This window comes from Podarcis pityusensis, assembly GCF_964106645.2.
Source record: "Podarcis pityusensis genome assembly, chromosome: 18".
In the NCBI taxonomy this organism is placed as follows: domain Eukaryota; kingdom Metazoa; phylum Chordata; class Lepidosauria; order Squamata; family Lacertidae; genus Podarcis; species Podarcis pityusensis.
In genome coordinates, this window is record NC_138043.1 from 6,237,594 (window position 1) to 6,256,990 (window position 19,397).

The 19,397-nt window shown below is 44.4% G+C and overlaps 1 protein-coding gene across 1 annotated transcript in view; it reads left to right on the top strand.

The window, feature by feature from the left end:
* The first annotated feature begins 262 nt into the window (after window positions 1-262).
* The window catches only part of ATCAY (ATCAY kinesin light chain interacting caytaxin), a 29,150-nt gene continuing 10,015 nt past the window's right edge, over window positions 263-19,397 (top strand). Inside the window, exons 1-8 of the mRNA XM_080989123.1 lie at window positions 263-393; window positions 5,146-5,204; window positions 7,143-7,367; window positions 9,022-9,207; window positions 11,157-11,259; window positions 14,182-14,313; window positions 16,207-16,293; window positions 19,025-19,123. Of these exons, the coding sequence (XP_080845249.1) occupies window positions 317-393; window positions 5,146-5,204; window positions 7,143-7,367; window positions 9,022-9,207; window positions 11,157-11,259; window positions 14,182-14,313; window positions 16,207-16,293; window positions 19,025-19,123 (968 nt within the window). The 5' untranslated portion in view covers window positions 263-316. The remainder of the gene's footprint in view (window positions 394-5,145; window positions 5,205-7,142; window positions 7,368-9,021; window positions 9,208-11,156; window positions 11,260-14,181; window positions 14,314-16,206; window positions 16,294-19,024; window positions 19,124-19,397) is intronic.

A 19,397-nucleotide genomic window follows, 5' to 3' on the forward strand; every position in this document is an offset into this window, starting at 1 on the left:
GGTCGGCAAAATGTGGAATGAAAACTGTAGCTGATTCGACATCAAACAAAAATATGTATTGACTTGCATTCTTTATTGTGTGTCACTTTGTGCATATATGAAAGGAAAAGCGGTATACAAATCTAATAAATAATAAACTTATAACTGTATTCCAAACGTTGCCTGTGAATGATTTACTTTACCCCAGGGTAAAGTAAATGGTTCCCCTCTCTATTATTTCCCCCCCCCCAAAAAAAATATTTGCATCTTCTTTTGCAGACTGAGCTCAACAGCAGGTTAACTTTGCTGTGCTGCCGAATCCTTTATCCGAAGCAACATGGGGACTACCGAGGCCACCCTGCGTATGGAAAACGTGGATGTGAAAGAGGAATGGCAGGATGAAGACTTCCCCAGGTTGGTTCCTGCAGCTGTTTGTTATTTTTTAATTTATTTAAGATGCTTTAAGCAGCTCAAGCCCTCCCCATGCAAAAAATATGCAAGCAGCCATTGCTATACTCAAAATTTGGGATTGGCTTTTGCAGCCCAAGGGACGCGGTTGGTGCTGTGGGTTAAACCACAGAGCCTAGGACTTGCCAATCGGAAGGTCGGCGGTTCGAATCCCCACGATGGGGGGAGCTTAGCCTGATCTTTTATTCCCCTTCCTTCCCTTCCCTTCCCTCCCCCTCCCCTTTTTATGAAGATTACCCGCTCTGGGATCCCACAGCTAATTCTCCCCTGGTCTCCTCGCTGGCCCAAATAGGACTAACTTAGCCAGCTAGCCCTGGGGATCATCAAATGTTTATCGGGTGGATTTCCCCCCTAAATTGATTTTTGAATTCTGAATTTATTGTTATTCACGTTTTATGCTGTATTTTATGCTGGGTTTTTTTTTGTTTTTGTTTTTAATAATTTTTATTAAGTACAAATTAGAAAACATACATATTTACAACAAAAGAAAATACAAAGGAAAAAGAGAATACATATAACCAAGGGGGGGGGAAATAGTGAATACTTTGCCTCTTTTCATATTTACAGTTATTTATACGTCTATAAAATGCTATTCACAATAAAGGAGTGACATGAAAGATAAGATACCAGAAAAAAGAAAAAAAGAACAAAGAAAAAATAAAGAAGTAAAAGAAAAGGATCATAGGTGAAAATTTTTAAAAGTAGATAAGTATTCACTATACATAGCCATTTAATAATAATAATAATAATAAATTATGCTGTTTTTTGTTGCATCAATTAAGTGTTTTAAATTTGTTGTTAGCCGCCCTGAGCCCGGTTTTCTGAACCAGGAAGGGCAGGGTATAAATTATTATTATTATTATTATTATTATTATTATTATTATTATTATTAAAATGAAATGGGTTTGATGAGGGCGCATGGGCATCGACAGCTGTAATCTAACATGGCCCAGGGGAGTAAAGACATCACTTCTGCATGGAGCACGCTTCTCACTGAGATCCTATTGATGGCCACAGCGATTCTGTCTTCCTAAGACAGTAGTCTCCCTGTCTAGTGCCAGCTGCCAAGGCAAAATTCGCTGGAGCAGATGGAACCAACAAGTCATGCCATCTCCTGTCTTCCTTTCCACTGCATCATTAGCCGAGTGCTCTGTCTATGAAAGGCACAGCTGCAGAAGGGACTAAGAAATGCCTTTTTCAGTCACTGGTAAGGCAGGGAAGTGAGAGCTGGACCATAAAGAAGGCTGGTCGCCGAAGAATGGATGCTTTTGAATTCTGGTGCTGGAGGAGACTCTTGAGAGTCCCACGGATTGCAAGAAGATCCAACCTCTCCATTCTGAAGGAAATCAGCCCTGAGTGCTCACTGGAAGGACAGATCCTGAAGCGGAGGCTCCAAGACTTTGGCCACCTCATGAGAAGAGAAGACTCCCTGGAAAAGACCCTGATGTTGGGAAAGATGGAGGGCGCAAGGAGAAGGGGACGACAGAGGACGAGATGGTGGGACAGTGTTCTCGAAGCTTCCAGCATGAGTTTGACCAAACTGCGGGAGGCAGTGGAAGACAGGAGGGCCTGGCGTGCTCTGGTCCAGGGGGTCACGAAGAGGCAGACATGACTAAGCGACTAAACAACAACTACAAGGCACGGAAGGGCCTATTATTCAGTGGGAAGGCACGGGCTTTGCAATACAGAATATTTTGAGTTCAATCCTGGGCACTTCCAGCTATTTATTAATTCATATCCTGCCTTTCTTCCCCTTAGGGCAAAACATGCCCATGATTGAGCAAAGGTTTTGTTTTGTTTTGTTTTTTAAAGGTAAAGGACCCTTGGACAGTTAAATCCAGTCAAAGGCAACTATGGGGTTGCAGCGCTCATCTCGCTTTCAGGCCGAGGGAGCCGGCCTTTGTCCGGGTCACGTGGCCCGTGCTTTTTTTCTGGGGGTACGCATGCCCCTAATCATTTTGTGAATCTAAGTTTGGCCTCATTGAGGGGCTGTATTTCAATGTGAGTAGGAAAATGAAACTACAGTGGTACCTTGGGTTACAGACGCTTCAGATTACAGACGCTTCAGGTTACAGACTCCGCTAACCCAGAAATAGTACCTCGGGTTAAGAACTTCGCTTCAGGATGAGAACAGAAATTGTGCTCCGGCAGCGCGGCGACAGCGGGAGACCCCATTAGCTAAAGTGGTGCTTCAGGTTAAGAACAGTTTCAGGTTAAGAACGGACCTCCGGAAAGAATTAAGTTCTTAACCGGAGGTACCACTGTAATGATATTATTAATAGTAATAATATATAATAATTTAATATTTATTATTTGTTATATATATTATATATATTATATATATTATATATATTATATATATTATATACAGTCATACCTCATGTTACATTTGCTTCATGATACGTTTTTTTAGGTTGTGTCCCACGGTGACCTGGAAGTACTGGAAAGGGTTACTTCTGGGTTTTGCCACTCATTCATGCGCAGAAGCACTAAATCGCACTTTGTGCATGCGCACAAGTGCCAAATACCTGTGCAGATACGGCGCTTCAGGTTGCGGGCTTTTCAGGTTGCGAACGGGGAACGAATCCCCTTCACAAGCAGAAGTACCACTGTATATATATATATTCAAAAAAAATTTTATAAGCCATGTGGTCATACATTTTTAACAGCCGGATCGGCAGGAAGCCTTTGAGATGGGAAAACGATGTCTGGGAAAGGGAGGCTTTGCCTTTTTCAAAAACCAAAATAAAGCAAAGCGGAATGGAGTTTGTGTAATTACGTCAGCACCTCCCGAACGTATGCGCTCATGCGCTTAGCAGATATTAATCCATCTGGCCGCACAGGTCCCGAGTGGCCGGTACGGCAAGAGGGAATCCGGGCAAGGCAAACCAAGCCGTTTGCCAAAAGCAGGGCTAAATTAATACGTCTTCTAACAAACAGGGTGTGTTGGGGGAGAGGACGTTTCCGGCCCCCGGCCCCCACCAGATGCAAAGGAGATGTGCAGAATGACATGTTCCGGGGAGGCATACAGATGTGGAAAGATCCCACCCCAAAAGAGGGTTTTAAGTGTCTGTCTTGGCTGCCTGAGAGATGCCGGTCCTATTACCAAGCCCGAGTGATGCTCACGGATGCTGGGATGCAGGGAGCATGCTCAGTAGGCTGCTGCCGGCAAGATTAGAGGAGGCAGGCACCATAACAGCAGCAGAGAGGGAAGCATCATATGATCAGCGCAGCCCGAAATGGTGACACATGATCAGCTGGGTCGATTCAAGAAAGTCCAGAGAAGAAGAGAGGGGCGGAGAGGGGAAACTGGCATAAGCGCAGGCCGAGAGAAGCGGCGAAGCTTTTGAGGCTGGAAACTGGGAGTTATCGCAGTCAAGAGCTGCCCCTAAGGTAAAGGAAGAAGCCTTTCTTTCCATCCTCTGCATCCATTTATAGCCTTAATCTCCCCTTCCCTATACTGTGCAGAGCCAAGACAGATGCGTCTATTGACTCTGCTGCTGCTTGGATGCTAAAAGCGTAGAGGACAAATTTGCCCCTCTAAATAACCTGCTTGTGTGCTTACAATTTCCCATCTGTGCTTCCCCTTCTGTTATTGCAGAGATGGGTGTAAAAGGAAAATTGCTGTTTTGTTTTAAACTGAACGTACCTTTGAAACAAGCATATTTCGTAACACACAACCACTGGTTTAGGAAGGGGTGGGTAGGATTATGCAGTAATCCACGTAATTGCATCAGTTATTTTGCTTCTGCCAGCCTTATGCTGAGGCCTGGATAAAGAAGGGCAGGATAGGTGCTGCCCTTTGTGGCTTTAACTCTATCACGGCTGGGTGGGGGGTGATTTCTCCACCCTCCTGACTGGTAGAGATTTGGAATCGTTTGGGCTTCATCTTTTAAATATCTCCAGTGCTCAGAACTAGTTTGGTTAACAAAGTTCGCTGAATTAGTTTTTCCCCCAGAATTGCCCAAAAATGTGAATTAAGTTTGCTTTGGGCATAAAACCTTGAACAATTTCGAGTTTGTGTTCATTTTCTTCCATGTCTGTATATGGGTTTTTTTTAACCCTTTAGGCTCCAAATGTTGTTGAATTCTCAACTCTCATCAGCCCCTGAAGCCAGCATGCCCAATGGTTAGGAATGATAGGAGCTCATCAGTTTTGTGTTTACTGTATCTGTAAGATACGTCTGGGATTTCCGATACATAGCCAGCATTCTGCCCTTGTTGTAAACGGCATCTGGGCGAAAATCGCTGAAATGTCCGGGAAAATCTGGACGTAGGGCAGCCCATGTCAGAAGTGTCAGTTTTGGCAAAATTCATTAAAAATAGCTCACAAACTTCTTCCTTTTTTTTAAGATTTTGCAAAAAAAAGTTCAACAACTTTGTGTCCAGATTTTTACTTTTTGAAATATGGCTGTAAGGTACACCAATGATGGGGGCATTGTTACTATTAATAATTATATACTGTTTATTGTCTTTGATTCTCTCCACACACACACCCTTCTTTTTCTTTGTAAAATTTGCAGATAAAAATAATAATTTCAGAAAAGGGCGTTGGACACGACCTGAAAGGAAATATCTGTGTGTTATCTGGTGTTCACAACCAATTGTTAATTGAAAAAGAAAAGAAAGCATAAGACTGACCTGGAAATACTTTTAAAATTTCTCTCTCTCTCTCCTTCCCTCATCATCCAACCTATAGACCTCTCCCCGAAGAGGCAGGGATGGAGTCACTGGGAAGCCCGGCTGAAGATGCCCTCTGTAAGTACGGGTTCAGGTGGGGACCTACTGCTCTCTCTCCCAACACAACACGTTGGAACAAATGAGATATACCGTATTTTTCGCTCTATAAGACGCACCAGACCACAAGATGCACCTAGTTTTTGGAGGAGGAAAACAAGAAAAAAAATATTCTGAATCTCAAAAGCCATAACAGCAAGAGGGATCGCTGCGCAGCGAAAGCAGCAATCCCTCTTGCTGTTCTGGCTTCTGGGATAGCTGCGCAGCCTGCATTCGCTCCATAAGACGCACACACATTTCCCCTTACTTTTTAGGAGGGGAAAAGTGAGTCTTATAGAGCAAAAAATACATTAGATGATAAAATGGACGGAAACTTAAATGGGGGTGGCAGAGAACTGCAGAGTTGAAGGGATCCTAAGGGTCATCCAGCCCAACCCTGTGCAGTGCTGGAATTTTGAGCACAAGAGCACAGGATAGCGATTCAGAGGCTGGAGGGCCACAAGTCAACACACAAACACCAAAGGCGCTTGGGGAGACAGATGGTGTGCTAGATTATGTCTGGAGGAGGTTGGAGGATGGATGGTGGCTAACAGATTGAGGTTGAATCCTGACAAGTACTGTTTTGGGGGACAGGAGGCAGGCAGGTGTGGGGGACGCCCTGGTCCTGAATGGGGCAACTGTGCCCCTGAAGGACCAGGTGCGCAGCCTGGGGGTCATTTTGGACTCACAACTGTCCATGGAGGCGCAGGTCAATTCTGTGTCCAGGGCAGCTGTCTACCAGCTCCATCTGGAACGCAGGCTGAGACCCTACCTGCCCGCAGACTGTCTCACTAGAGTGGTGCATGCTCTGGTTATCTCTTGCTTGGACTACTGCCATGCGCTCTACATGGGGCTACCTTGGAAGGTGACTCAGAAACTGCAACTAATCCAGAATGTGGCAGCTAGACTGGTGATTGGGAGCAGCCACCAAGACCACATAACACCGGTCTTGAAAGACCTACATTGGCTCCCAGGATGTTTCCAAGCACAATTCAAAGTGTTGGTGTTGACCTTTAAAGCCCTAAACGGCCTCAGTCCAGTAGACCTGAAGGAGCATCTCCACCCCCATTGTTCTGCCTGGACACTGAGGTCCAGCGCCGAGGGCTTTCTGGTGGTTCCCTCCCTATGTGAAGTGAGGTTACAGGGAACAAGGCAGAGGGCCTTCTTGGTAGTGGCGCCCGCCCTCCCATCCAGATGTCAAGGGAATAAACAAATATCTGACTTTTAGAAGACATCTAAAGGCAGCCCTGTTTAGGGAAGTTTTTAATGTTTAATGCTGTATTATGTTTTTAATATTCTGTTGGGAACTGCCCAGAGTGTCTGGGGAAACCCGGCCAGATGGGCTGGGTATAAATAATAAATTATTATTATTATTACAGTGGTACCTCTGGTTACGAACTTAATTCGTTCCAGAGGTCCGTTCTTAACCTGAAACCATTCTTAACCTGAGGTACCACTTTAGCTAATAGAGCCTCCCGTGAACTGATGCACGTTGGGGCAAGAAATATGAATTTCTTTTCTTTCTGTCTTGTTATTTATACTTAAACATCATGCAAAGAAGCACTGAATAAAACGAACAAATAATACAAAAACAGAAGAAAATACGAAAGCAAAATTACAAGGATATAAACATAATAGCCTAGTTAGTTAGAAGTCACTTTATTCCTTTTTCTTCTTTTTTCGGTATTATTTTTCCTTCTTCTTTTTCCTTTTTTAAGGAGAATATAATGTTTTATATTTTTGATTGTAGTTTAGGGGCAAGAAATATGAATTTCATGCTCCCGGGGTCTGAATTGGAGGTGTCGGACCAAGAACAAGACCTTCGTGTTGTAATGGATAGCTCAGTTAAGACGTTAATTCACTGTACAAGTTACTTCTGAACTGGCTCTTTCCCCCCTCTTTCCAAATGTAAATCCGCAGCTCCTCCGAACACGTTAAATTTTAGTAACGGGGCTCATCACAAGCGGAAGACGCTCGTCGCCCCAGAAATCAACATTTCCTTGGACCAGAGCGAAGGCTCTCTCCTGTCAGACGATTTCCTGGACACCCCGGACGACCTGGACATTAATGTCGATGACATCGAGACCCCTGATGAGACCGATTCTCTTGAGTTCCTTGGGAACGGGAACGAACTGGAATGGGAGGGTAAGTAAAGGGGAATTTTAAAAACCCCTCCACAATTGTTGTTGTTGTTGTTTAGTTGTTTAGTCGTGTCCGACTCTTTGTGACCCCCTGGACCAGAGCACGCCAGGCACTCCTGTCTTCCACTGCCTCCTGCAGTTTGGTCAAACTCATGCTGGTCGCTTCGAGAACACTGTCCAACCACCTTGTCCTCTGTCATCCCCTTCTCCTTGTGCCCTCCATCTTTCCCAGCATCAGGGTCTTTTCCAGGGAGTCTTCTCTTCTCATGAGGGGGCCAAAGTATTGGAGCCTCAGCTTCAGGATCTGTCCTTCCAGTGAGCCCTCAGGGCTGATTTCCTTCAGAATGGAGAGGTTGGATCTTCTTGCAGTCCATGGGACTCTCCAGAGTCTCCTCCAGCACCAGAATTCAAAAGCATCAATTCTATTTTATGCATTTTCATATGGCTTCAAGATGATAGCTGAGGGCAAGAAGGAGCTGAAAAAGTTGGGGGCCCCCATGCAAATAGTTGGAATATCACCTACAGACCCCCCATTAGTACCCCCTATAGTCCTAAATACCTGTAGTGATGGGGAAGAAATTTGGTTGGGCCAAGGAGGCGACTAATATCTCATTTTGAGAAGAGGCGGCCACTGCCGGCCTAAAGGAGGCTCTGGTAAGTCCCCTCTTAAAGAAACCCTCTGTGGACCTGAGAAATCTAAAAGGTCGTCGCCCAGTTGTCAACAGATTGCAGGCAAAAAAAATGTGTGTCTCCGGATGCATTTGCAGGTGAATTTCTGTGAGAAATTGTTCGAGAAATTTCAAATGCAAAGAACTGAAAAATGGGAAAAGTGGGGAACAGGGAAAACTAAACAGACAGATCGCTGTCTGTCCCTTAATATATATATATAGTGGTACCTCGGGTTAAGTACTTAATTCGTTCCAGAGGTCTGTTCTTAACCTGAAACTGTTCTTAACCTGAAGCACCACTTTAGCTAATGGGGCCTCCTGCTGCTCTTGGGCTGCCGTCACCCAATTTCTGTTCTTATCCTAAAGCAAAGTTCTTAACCTGAGGTAATATTTCTGGGTTAGCGGAGTCTGCAACCTGAAGCGTATGTAACCTGAACATACGTAACCTGAAGCGTATGTAACCCGAGGTACCACTGTACCACTTTAGCTAATGGGGCCTCCTGCTGCCACTGCGCGATTTCTGTTCTCGTCCTGAAGCAAAGTTCTTAACCCGAGGTACTATTTCTGGGTTAGCAGAGTCTGTAACCTGAAGCGTCTGTAACCTGAAGCATCTGTAACCTGAGGTACCACTGTATATATTTCAGCTCATACCAAGAACAAACTTAATTGATCTCTAAGCTGCTACTGGACAATTTATTTACAGGGTACAGACGCTTCAGGTTGCGTTTTTTTGGGTTATCGACCGCCAAAACCCGGAAGTACCAGAACGGTTTGCTTCCGGGTTTCGGCGGTCGCGCATGCGCAGAAGAACCGAATCGCAACCTGCGCATGCGCAGACATGCAACTGCGGGTTGCGAACGCTGCGGGATCACGTTCGCAACCCGAGCGTCCACTGTATTTTTTATATATGTCCCTTAATACTCGGTCTCCCGAACACTTTCTGTACAATCGAGCCTTGCTAGGGATGGTCTTTGTGAATTCCCCCCTCAGACGACACTCCTGTGGCCACAGCCAAAAACATGCCGGGAGACAGCGCGGACTTATTTGGAGATGGCGCTGTGGAAGGGGGCAGTGCCACAAACGGCCGCCTGTGGAGAACGGTCATCATCGGGGAGCAGGAACACCGAATTGACCTGCAGATGATCAAGCCGTACATGAAAGTGGTGACACACGGAGGTGAGGAGCCTAAGGGGGGCTATCATCATCATCATCATCATCATCATCATCATCATCAATATTATTATTGCATTGGGGGGGAGGATTTGTGTTGCTGGCTGTGCAGATGGGTCAGTTAAGATGCCCATTTGGCAATACAGTGGTACCTCAGGTTAAGTACTTAATTTTTTACAGAGATCTGTACTTAACCTGAAACTGTTCTTAACCTGAAGCACCACTTTAGCTAATGGGGCCTCCTGCTGCTACCGCACCGCCGGAGCACTGTCTGTCCCTTAATATATATATATAGTGGTACCTCGGGTTAAGTACTTAATTCGTTCCAGAGGTCTGTTCTTAACCTGAAACTGTTCTTAACCTGAAGCACCACTTTAGCTAATGGGGCCTCCTGCTGCTCTTGCGCTGCCGTCACCCAATTTCTGTTCTCATCCTGAAGCAAAGTTCTTAACCCGAGGTATTATTTCTGGGTTAGCGGAGTCTGTAACCTGAAGCGTATGTAACCTGAAGCGTATGTAACCTGAGGTACCACTGATTTGATGGATGTATGGCGGTTAACAGATTGAGCTTGATCCCTGACAAGACGGAAGTACAGTGGTACCTCGGGTTAAGAACTTAATTCATCTCTTCTTAACCTGAGACTGTTCTTAACCTGAGGTACCACTTTAGCTAATGGCGCCTCCCGCTGCCGCCACGCGATTTATGTTCTCATCCTGAAGCAAAGTTCTTAACCTGAGGTACTAATCCTGGGTTAGCGGAGTCTGTAACCTGAAGCGTCTTTAGCCTGAAGTGTCTGTAACTCAAGGTACCACTGCACTGTTTTCGGAGAACAAGGGGTGAGCAGGTGTGGAGGACTCCCTGGTCCTGAATGGGGCAACTGTGCCCCTGAAGGACCAGGTGTGCAGCCTGGGGGTCATTTTGGACTCACAACTGTCCATGGAGGCGCAGGTCCATTCTGTGTTGAGGGCAGCTGTCTACGAGCTCCACCTGGTACGCAGGCTAAGACCCTCCCTGCCCACAGACTGTTACCGTGTTTTGTAACACATGTTTTGCATACCCCCAAAGCAGTATATAAATGCTCAGGACAAACAAAAACAAAACAAACTCCTTTTGCCAACCCATTCCACATCCAGCTCAGCTCCCCAACCCACTTTAATTAATTGATGTCTGCTTTTATGCATATTGTGTTGTTTTTATGATGTTAGTTGCTCTGAGCCCGGCCTCGGCTGGGGAGAGCAGGATAGAAATAAATTATTATTATTATTATTATTATTATTATTATTATTATTATTACAGTGGTACCTCAGGTTACATATGCTTCAGGTTACATTCACTTCATGTTACAGACTCCGCTAAGCCAGAAATATTACCTCGGGTTGAGAACTTTGCTTCAGGGTGAGAAGAGAAATCGCGCAGCGGCAGCAGTGGGAGGCCCCATTAGCTAAAGTGGTGCTTCAGGTTAAGAACAGTTTCAGGTTAAGAACGGACCTCCGGAACGATTTAAGTACTTAACCTGAGGTAGTAAAGGGTAAAGGGACCCCTGACCATTAGGTCCAGTCGTGGCCGACTCTGGGGTTGCAGCGCTCATCTCGCTTTATTGGCCGAGGGAGCCGGCGTACAGCTTCCGGGTCATGTGGCCAGCATGACTAAGCCGCTTCTGGAGAACCAAAGCAGCGCACAGAAACACCGTTTACCTTCCCGCCAGAGCGGTACCTATTTATCTACTTGCACTTTGACATGCTTTCAAACTGCTAGGTTGGCAGGAGCAGGGACCGAGCAACAGGAGCTCACCCCGTCGCGGGGATTCGAACTGCCGACCTTCTGATCGGCAAGTCCTAGGCTCTGTGGTTTAACCCACAGCGCCACCCGCGTCCCTAACCCGAGGTACCACTGTATTATTATTATTATTATTATTATTATTATTATTATTCGTTTCCTGTCTGTTTCTCTCTCAGGTTATTACGGAGAAGGACTGAACGCCATCATCGTCTTTGCTGCCTGCTACCTGCCGGACAGCAGCCTACCGGATTATCATTACATCATGGAGAACCTTTTCCTGTGAGTGACTTTTTCTTGCCTTCTGCTTGGAACGGAGGAGGGAAAACTCGCTTTTAAGGTCCATTTGGATTACTGTATTTTTCGCTCTATAAGACGCACCAGACCATAAGACGCACCTAGCTTTTGGAGGAGGAAAGCAAGAAAAAAAATATTCTGAATCTCAGAAGCCAGAACAGCAAGAGGGATCGTTGTGCAGCGAAAGCAGCAACCTCTCTTGCTGTTCTGGCTTCTGGGATAGCTGCGCAGCCTGCATTCGCTCCATAAGACGCACACACATTCCCCCTTACTTTTTAGGAGGGGAAAAGTGAGTCTTATAGAGCAAAAAATATGGTAATTTCCCTCGCACCTCCTCGCCACATCAGGGTGATGATGAATTTGTTAAAATCAGGAAGGGTGGTAGTCCTGGGGGGCATTTTGGAAACTGCCCTCATTTCATTCGAAACACTTTTGCCCCCCTTCTCCCCCCCCCAGGCCAAACTCTGCAAAAGTCATCAACTGGCAACAGCCGGCGATTTCACCAATCCTCATCCCAACATTATTATTTCTATTTTTATTAAAAATTATTCATCCTTTTCAAATTTATACATTTCACTAATTTTAAAATCATTTTAACATTTCAAAACTCGGCTTCCTTCCTCCTCTTTCTACGGTTCCTTAAATCAATTTTTAATATCTTCTGCATCTCCAAATTAACTCAATTTACTCATTTATTCATCTACTTTAAATATACATGCTTATAAAACTGCAGGTTATTATTACAATAATCCTGCCAGTGTTTTCATCTGTTTACAATTTATCTGTAAATAGTCAATAAGCCATTTCCATTCTTTTATAAAAAGTTTGCTATCTCGATCTCTTATTTTTCCCAGTGAGTTTTGCCATTTCTGCTTATTCCGTAAGTTTTTGTATCCATTCCTCCTTTGCTGGGACTTCTGCTTCTTTCCATTTTGGGGCGAGTAACATTCTTGCTGCTTAGTAGCGTACATAGATAGGTTTCTATGCAGTTTCGGTAGCTCTTTCCCTATAATTCCCAAATGGAAAGCTTCTGGGTTTTGTTTGTTTTTACAAATGTTATTTTAAACATCCTTTTCAACATCCTTTATTTATTTTTCTGTCTCTGCTGTCCCCTCTCCCCTAACCACTAAGTTAGATAATGATAAAATAAAAAAAATCCTTCCAGTAGCACCTTTAAGACCAACTAAGTTGATTCTTGATGTCAGATTTATGTCCATTTATTATTATCACAAAACAGAGAAACCAGTAGGAGAACACTTCAATCTCCCAGGACATTCTATACAAGATCTCAAAGTAGCTGTTTTACTACAAAGGAATTTCAGAAATAGACTGGAAAGAGAAGCTGCTGAATTGCAACTCATTACCAAACTTAAAACCATGGAGAGACCTGGTTTGAACAAAGACATTGGATCTTATCCCATTATACATGACTAAGCCATTTCTCACCTTCTCACCCCTTGCCTTTTCCTGTAAGACCTATTACAGTCGTTAAGAGTCGTCAGCAGGCTCATCTCAGCTATCTGCCAATCTCCCATTCCCACCACCCTTCTGAGTAATACCCCTCCCCACCTTCTCACTATATAGAAGGATCTGGCAACTTCTGTTTCAGTGTATCTGAAGAAGTGTGCTTGCACACGAAAGCTCATACCAAGAACTAACTTAGTTGGTCTTAAAGGTGCTACTGGAAGGATTTTTTTTATTTTGACTATGGCAGACCAACACGGCTACCTATCTGTAATTAGATAATGATAATAATCTTCATAATTCAGAGAGAAATCATTTAGAGCGACTGTGTTTTCATCCTTTGTGCTGAACATCGTGGTCCATAGATCAGCCTATGTACCCCTTACCAAATGCATTATCTGTGTCTTCGTGTATGTACACACAGAAATGGAGGACGCCCTGGTCCTGAATGGGGCAACTGTACCCCTGAAGGGCCAGGCACGCAGCCTGGGGGTCATTTTGGATTCACAGCTGTCCATGGAGGCGCAGGTCAATTCTGTGTCCAGGGCGGCTGTCTACCAGCTCCATCTGGTATGCAGGATGAGACCCTCCCTGTCCGCAGACTGTCGGGCCAGAGTGGTGCATGCTCTGTTTATCTCCCGCTTGGACTACTGCCATGCACTCTACGTGGGGCTACCTTTGAGGGTGACCCAGAAACTGCAACTAATCCAGAATGCGGCAGCTAGACTGGGGACTGGGAGCAGCCACCGAGACCACATAACACCAGTCCTGAAAGACCTACACTGGCTCCCAGGACGTTTCCAAGCACAATTAAAAGTGTTGGTGCTGCACACACACACAGCATTTATATATCAAAAGCATTTACAAACCACTTAATATTTCAAAAATCTATAAGTGGTGTACAGCCTGCCATTAAAACAAAAAGACAACCTAAAAACAGTAATATTGCAGAATAAAACACATAACCTGGAAGATAACTGGCCTGGCCTGCTCCTGTGCTTTTAACATCGAGCACAATTCAAAGTGTTGGTGCTGACCTTTAAAGCCCTAAACGGCCTCGGTCCAGTATACCTGAAGGAGCGTCTCCACCCCCATCGTTCTGCCCGGACACTGAGATCCAGCGCCAAGGGCCTTCTGGCGGTTCCCTCACTGCAAGAAGCAAAGCTACAGGGAACCAGGCAGAGGGCCTTCTCGGTAGTGACACCCGCCCTGTGGAACGCCCTCCCATCAGATGCCAAAGAAATAAATAACTATCTGACTTTTAGAAGACATCTGAAGGCTGCCCTCTTTAGGGAAGCTTTTAATATTTGGTGAATCATTGTATTTTAATATTTTGCTGGAAGCTGCCCAGAGTGGCTGGGGAAACCCAGCCAGGTGGGCGGGGTATAAATTCTTCTTCTTCTTATTATTATTATTAATTATCAGCTTCTGGTTTTCTAACAGGTATGTGATAAGCAGCTTGGAGTTGCTAGTGGCAGAGGATTATATGATTGTGTACATGAACGGTGCCACGCCACGTCGGAGAATGCCAGGGATTGGCTGGTTGAAAAAATGCTACCAAATGATAGACAGAAGGTGAGGTTTGTGGACTGAGTCCATGACAATGGGCCATGTTTTGCAAGGGATGAGGATGACCGGTTACATATGTGTGTTTGTGTGTGCAGTAATTTATTTATTTCATAAGATTTATATACCACTAGTCTGTAAAAAAAACCACAAACACAAACAAACCTTCAAAGCGGTTTACAAAAAAACACATATATTGTAAGAAGTGAAGTCTAATAATACAGTGGTACCTCAGGTTACATACGCGTCAGGTTACATACGCTTCAGGTTACAGACTCCGCTAACCCAGAAACAGTGCTTCAGGTTAAGAACTTTGCTTCAGGATGAGAACAGAAATTGTGCTCCGGCGGCGTGGCAGCAGCGGGAGGCCCCATTAGCTAAAGTAGTGCTTCAGGTTAAGAACAGTTTCAGGTTAAGTACGGACCTCCAGAACAAATTAAGTACTTAACCTGAGGTACAACTGTATTATTATTATTATTATTATTATTATTATTATTATTATTGGTGTCCTAGGGTACATAGACAGTTTTACTTCTTGCCTTAGACCTTTGAAAGCATTCCTACTGAAGACAGTAGGATTTCTCGCATGTAATCATTTATGCACTTGGATTTAAACAAACTGTCGTTCCACCTTTTGCTCTGTCCGCTGGTTTATGTTTTGGCTTAAGTTTCATTAATATTGGTTTATTTTAATTTTAATTTTATCTTCAAGTTTTTAATGTGTTTTTTCTAGGTTTTGCAATGTATGCCCTCCCTGCTGAAGTCTAATAAATAAGTCTTGACGGTTAAAAAAAAAACAAAAACAGAAAAACTGAGGGAAGGGGAAATCTCAACTATTCTTTAAAAAGGTTTTTCCAAACTTAGGTTTCCAGCTGTTTTGGGACTACTTTATCTCTAACTAGCTGGACTAGTAGTCAGGAGTGATGGCAGTAGAGATATGAGATGATCTGAATCCTCTGAACTTGAAGCATGAGAAGTCCTATTAAAAAAATTATAATTTGGCAGAATATTTGGATTATTTAATATGCATATGTCTAATTTGGAATATTTAATGTGATTTGATTGGATTGTTAAAGTGGAAAAATTAATAAAAATGATTTTTTTATTTTAAAAAAGTAGTCAGGGGTGATGGGATTTGTAGTCCAAAAACAGCTGGAGACCAAGTTTGGGAAACCCTGATTTAAAACTTATTGAAAGGGTTCAAAAATTACTTGCAAAGATATGCAAGAGAAATTGTGTGTGTGTGCGCGTGTGTATGGGACGCAGGTGGCGCTGTGGGTTAAACCACAGAGCCTAGGACTTGCGGATCAGAAGGTCGGCGGTTCGAATCCCCGCAATGACGGGGTGAGCTCCCGTTGCTCGGTCCCTGCTCCTGCCAACCTAGCAGTTCGAAAGCACGTCAAAGTGCAAGTAGATAAATAGGTACCACTCCGGCGGGAAGGTAAACGGCGTTTCCATGCGCTGCTCTGGTTTGCCAGAAGCGGCTTAGTCATGCTGGCCACATAACCCGGAAGCTGTACGCCGGCTCCCTCGGCCAGTAAAGCGAGATGAGCGCCGCAACCTCAGAGTCGGGCACGACTGGACCTAATGGTCAGGGGTCCCTTTACCTTTACACACACACTCCAAGTCCCATCATTCCTGACCATTGATCATACTGGCAGGGGCTGATGGGAGATGGAGTCCAACAACAGATTGACTAGCTTTAAAAAAAAAACAACAACTCTTGTTTTTACACAGTAAAATAGAAAGCTTCCAGAATCTGAGGGAGAGGAGATGAGAAATTAAATTGGTATTGTGTTTTTTATGTATGAAGGTTTGTATCTGGCGCAGAACTAATGCACAACCAAAGGCAACTGCTCGGATCTGTTCTTACACCGCCCTGCCTTCTGATTTTTATCACAGGTTGCGGAAAAACCTGAAAGCGCTGATAATCGTTCACCCGTCATGGTTCATTCGAACGGTCCTGGCTATATCGAGGCCCTTCATCAGGTATGAGCAGCCGAGAGGATAGTTGCCTTGAAGCCGGTAAAACATGTCTGACGCCTCTCTGGGTGGTTTAGACTACAACTCCCATCAAGCTCCAGCCAGCATGATGGGAGCTGTAGTCCAAAAACATCTTTCTCTAAATTTAGCCCACCCCTCGTGCTCCAAAGACCGCTAAGAGAAGTTCCAGCATGATGGACGTAGGTCCTGCTATCCAAACATAAGGCAAATGGTTCATCAGGTGAGTGTTCACATAACAAGTCTTTAATCTTTAATTAACTTTATTACGGTCACAGACCAGGATTTTAAAAAAGCATATAGATAAAATAGCAGTTAGGATTTTTTTAACCGATAATAGTTAGGGCAAATGGGGACAAGGAAACAGGCATAAAACTTCCGAATAAAATACAAGATTAAACACAGATAATGGATGGATAAAAAACTAATAATTAAAACAGATAAGAGCTAAAAACCAACAAAGACACGCAGTTAAAACAACTGTAAGAGGCTGCAGAGTAGAACCCTCTGAAATAAAGGACACTCACAACATTAAAAACTGCTGTGCAAATATGGTTAAAACAGACAATTAAAACAATGTACAACACTAAATTTAGAAACAATGTACAACAATAAACTGTCCCAGGGAGTTGACTCAGAATCACCCATGAAACCGTTTTTGGGGCTTTTCATGCCAGACTATTTTGAGTTGGGCGATGGTCTGCACCTACAGATCTGTACACAGAATCTGGCGACCATCCAGGTCATCTTCTGATCTTTGCCCAACAGCAAAAGGTCAAATTTTTGCTTTTGCGGGAGGTCGGCAAGCCTCACAAGTAGGGGAACACATAACAAGTCAATGATTTCCATTGATTCTTATGGGGAAATTTCTAATGCGTTCCCGACTGTGGAATTTTGACCCCAGAATGATGGAAAACCTGGGGTAACTCTGGGAAACCCTCCCGGAACCTTGTAAAGGGCAAATAAGGAAGGGAGAGCCAGTGTGGTGTAGTGGTTAAGAGCGGTAGTCTCGTAATCTGGGGAACCGGGTTCGCGTCTCCGCTCCTCCACCTGCAGCTGCTGGGTGACCTTGGGCTAGTCACACTTCTCTGAAGTCTCTCAGCCTCACTCACCTCACAGAGTGTTTGTTGTGGGGGAGGAAGGGAAAGGAGAATGTTAGCCGCTTTGAGACTCCTTAAAGGGAGTGAAAGGCGGGATATCAAATCCAAACTCTTCTTCTTCTTCTCTTATTCTCCCGCGCTCTCCCTGTTCCTCCCACGAGTTTCTGGCAAAACGGTTTCAGCAGACCAGCAAAACCCAAAAGACTTGTTTTAAGTCTGCTTATTTATTTACAGCATCACATACAGGTCTGGCCGTTTGGATATCTGAATCTGCAGTGTGTATAGTAAGGTTTGGGTACTAATTCCTCATGTTTGGATAAGTGAATTTTCGTATGATGACCTCTTTTGCAGAATTGCAGAGTTGGAAGGGATCGCGAGGGTCATCTAGTCCAATGCAGGAATCTTTTGCCCAACGTGGGGCTCAAACCCACGACCCACATGTACAACCTTTCAAACCAAGGTAGCATGGTAGCTTAGTGAATCAGAGACGGACCCAGACAACCCCAGGCTCAAACTCTGTGTTGTCACAATTTCTCAGACTAACCTGTTTTGTGAAGATAAATGGGGGAAGCCATCAGGATAGAATACTAAGAGGAATAACATAATAATGGGTTGCAGTCAACTATTTTTACTCAAGAGTAGACCCCTTGAAATTAATGGGCCATAGTTGGCCATGTCCATCAATGGCTCTACTCTGAGTAGGATTAACATTGGATTCAGCCCAATGATAATAATAATAGGTTGGATTCAATGTTAGTCCTAGTATGAGACCCACGAAAATTGATGGACAAGACGTTAATTTCAGTGGGTCTACTCTGAGTAGGGCTTCGTTGGCTACAACCAGGTGGGGATGGTTCTGTATCATTGGATGCTAAATATAACATTTGTATTCCAGAAATTCTAGAACAAGGGTTACCAGACCTTTTTCTTCTCCCTGCAAATGACCCCCGTTCTGAACTTCTCTCTCTATATGAAAGCAGTTTCACGCCACCAGCCCAGGTGGTTGACTTTCAAGGGGGTCCAGGGTTAATTGCAACACCCTGCAAAGGCCACACTGTGGCCCCCAAGGCAGTAAACGAAAGATCAAATGAAAAGAACGTCTTACCAGTTAGAATCTTTAATAATCACAGTGCAAGAACAAAGAACACATCTTCTAGAAATGGCGGTGCTCCCAGTTAAGGATTCCACCCCTTGCCATCCCTATTAATCTATGTCACTCCTACGTCTTGTAATCTGAGTTTGTACCCACTGCGCTTTCTGTTCTAACACTTTCTGAGCTCTCTGTGTTTTTGGAGAAGGAGGGTGGATGCTGTCCAGACAGAGACTGTGAATCTGTTAACTCTTTTCTAGTGTTTCTTCTGCTAGCCGTTCCCCATCCTGTATTCCCCGGCTTCTGCTTTCTGAACTATGCCCCTCTGCAAGCCACTGCTCCAGATCTATATTGTCCTCCTGCTCCTGGGAAGAATCAGGATCGGGGGAGAGGGTGGATCCCACCATTCCTCCTCAGTCCAGCTCTCCTCAGCACGATCCCTGACACACACTAAGCTAGATTTTAGAAAAAGAAAATTGTGTGGCTGTGGGAGAAGCTGTGCCTAACATGTGGAAATACTCTTTCCTAGTGTGAAATTCATCAATAAAATCCAGTACGTTCACACCTTGGAGGAACTATCGCAGAGCATCCCCATGGAACATGTCCAGATTCCGGACTGTATTCTACAGTAAGTATTGGGCGATACCTTGAAACAGCGTTGTTTTCCTGCACTGCCTTTCCTTTTATTCTGTGATTCATATACTTCTTCTTCTTTGGCGATTACTCGTCGCCGAGTAAGATTGTCTTCCATAATATTGGTTTCCAGGCGGGAGTTTGGGATCACGGTGTGGATTTGCCAAGTGTGCCTTCCTCTTAGCACGTTTCTCCCTTGCATTCTGAGTACAAAAAGCTTGGCCTGTCGCTCAACATCCAAAAAACCGAAGTGCTGCACCAACAAGTAC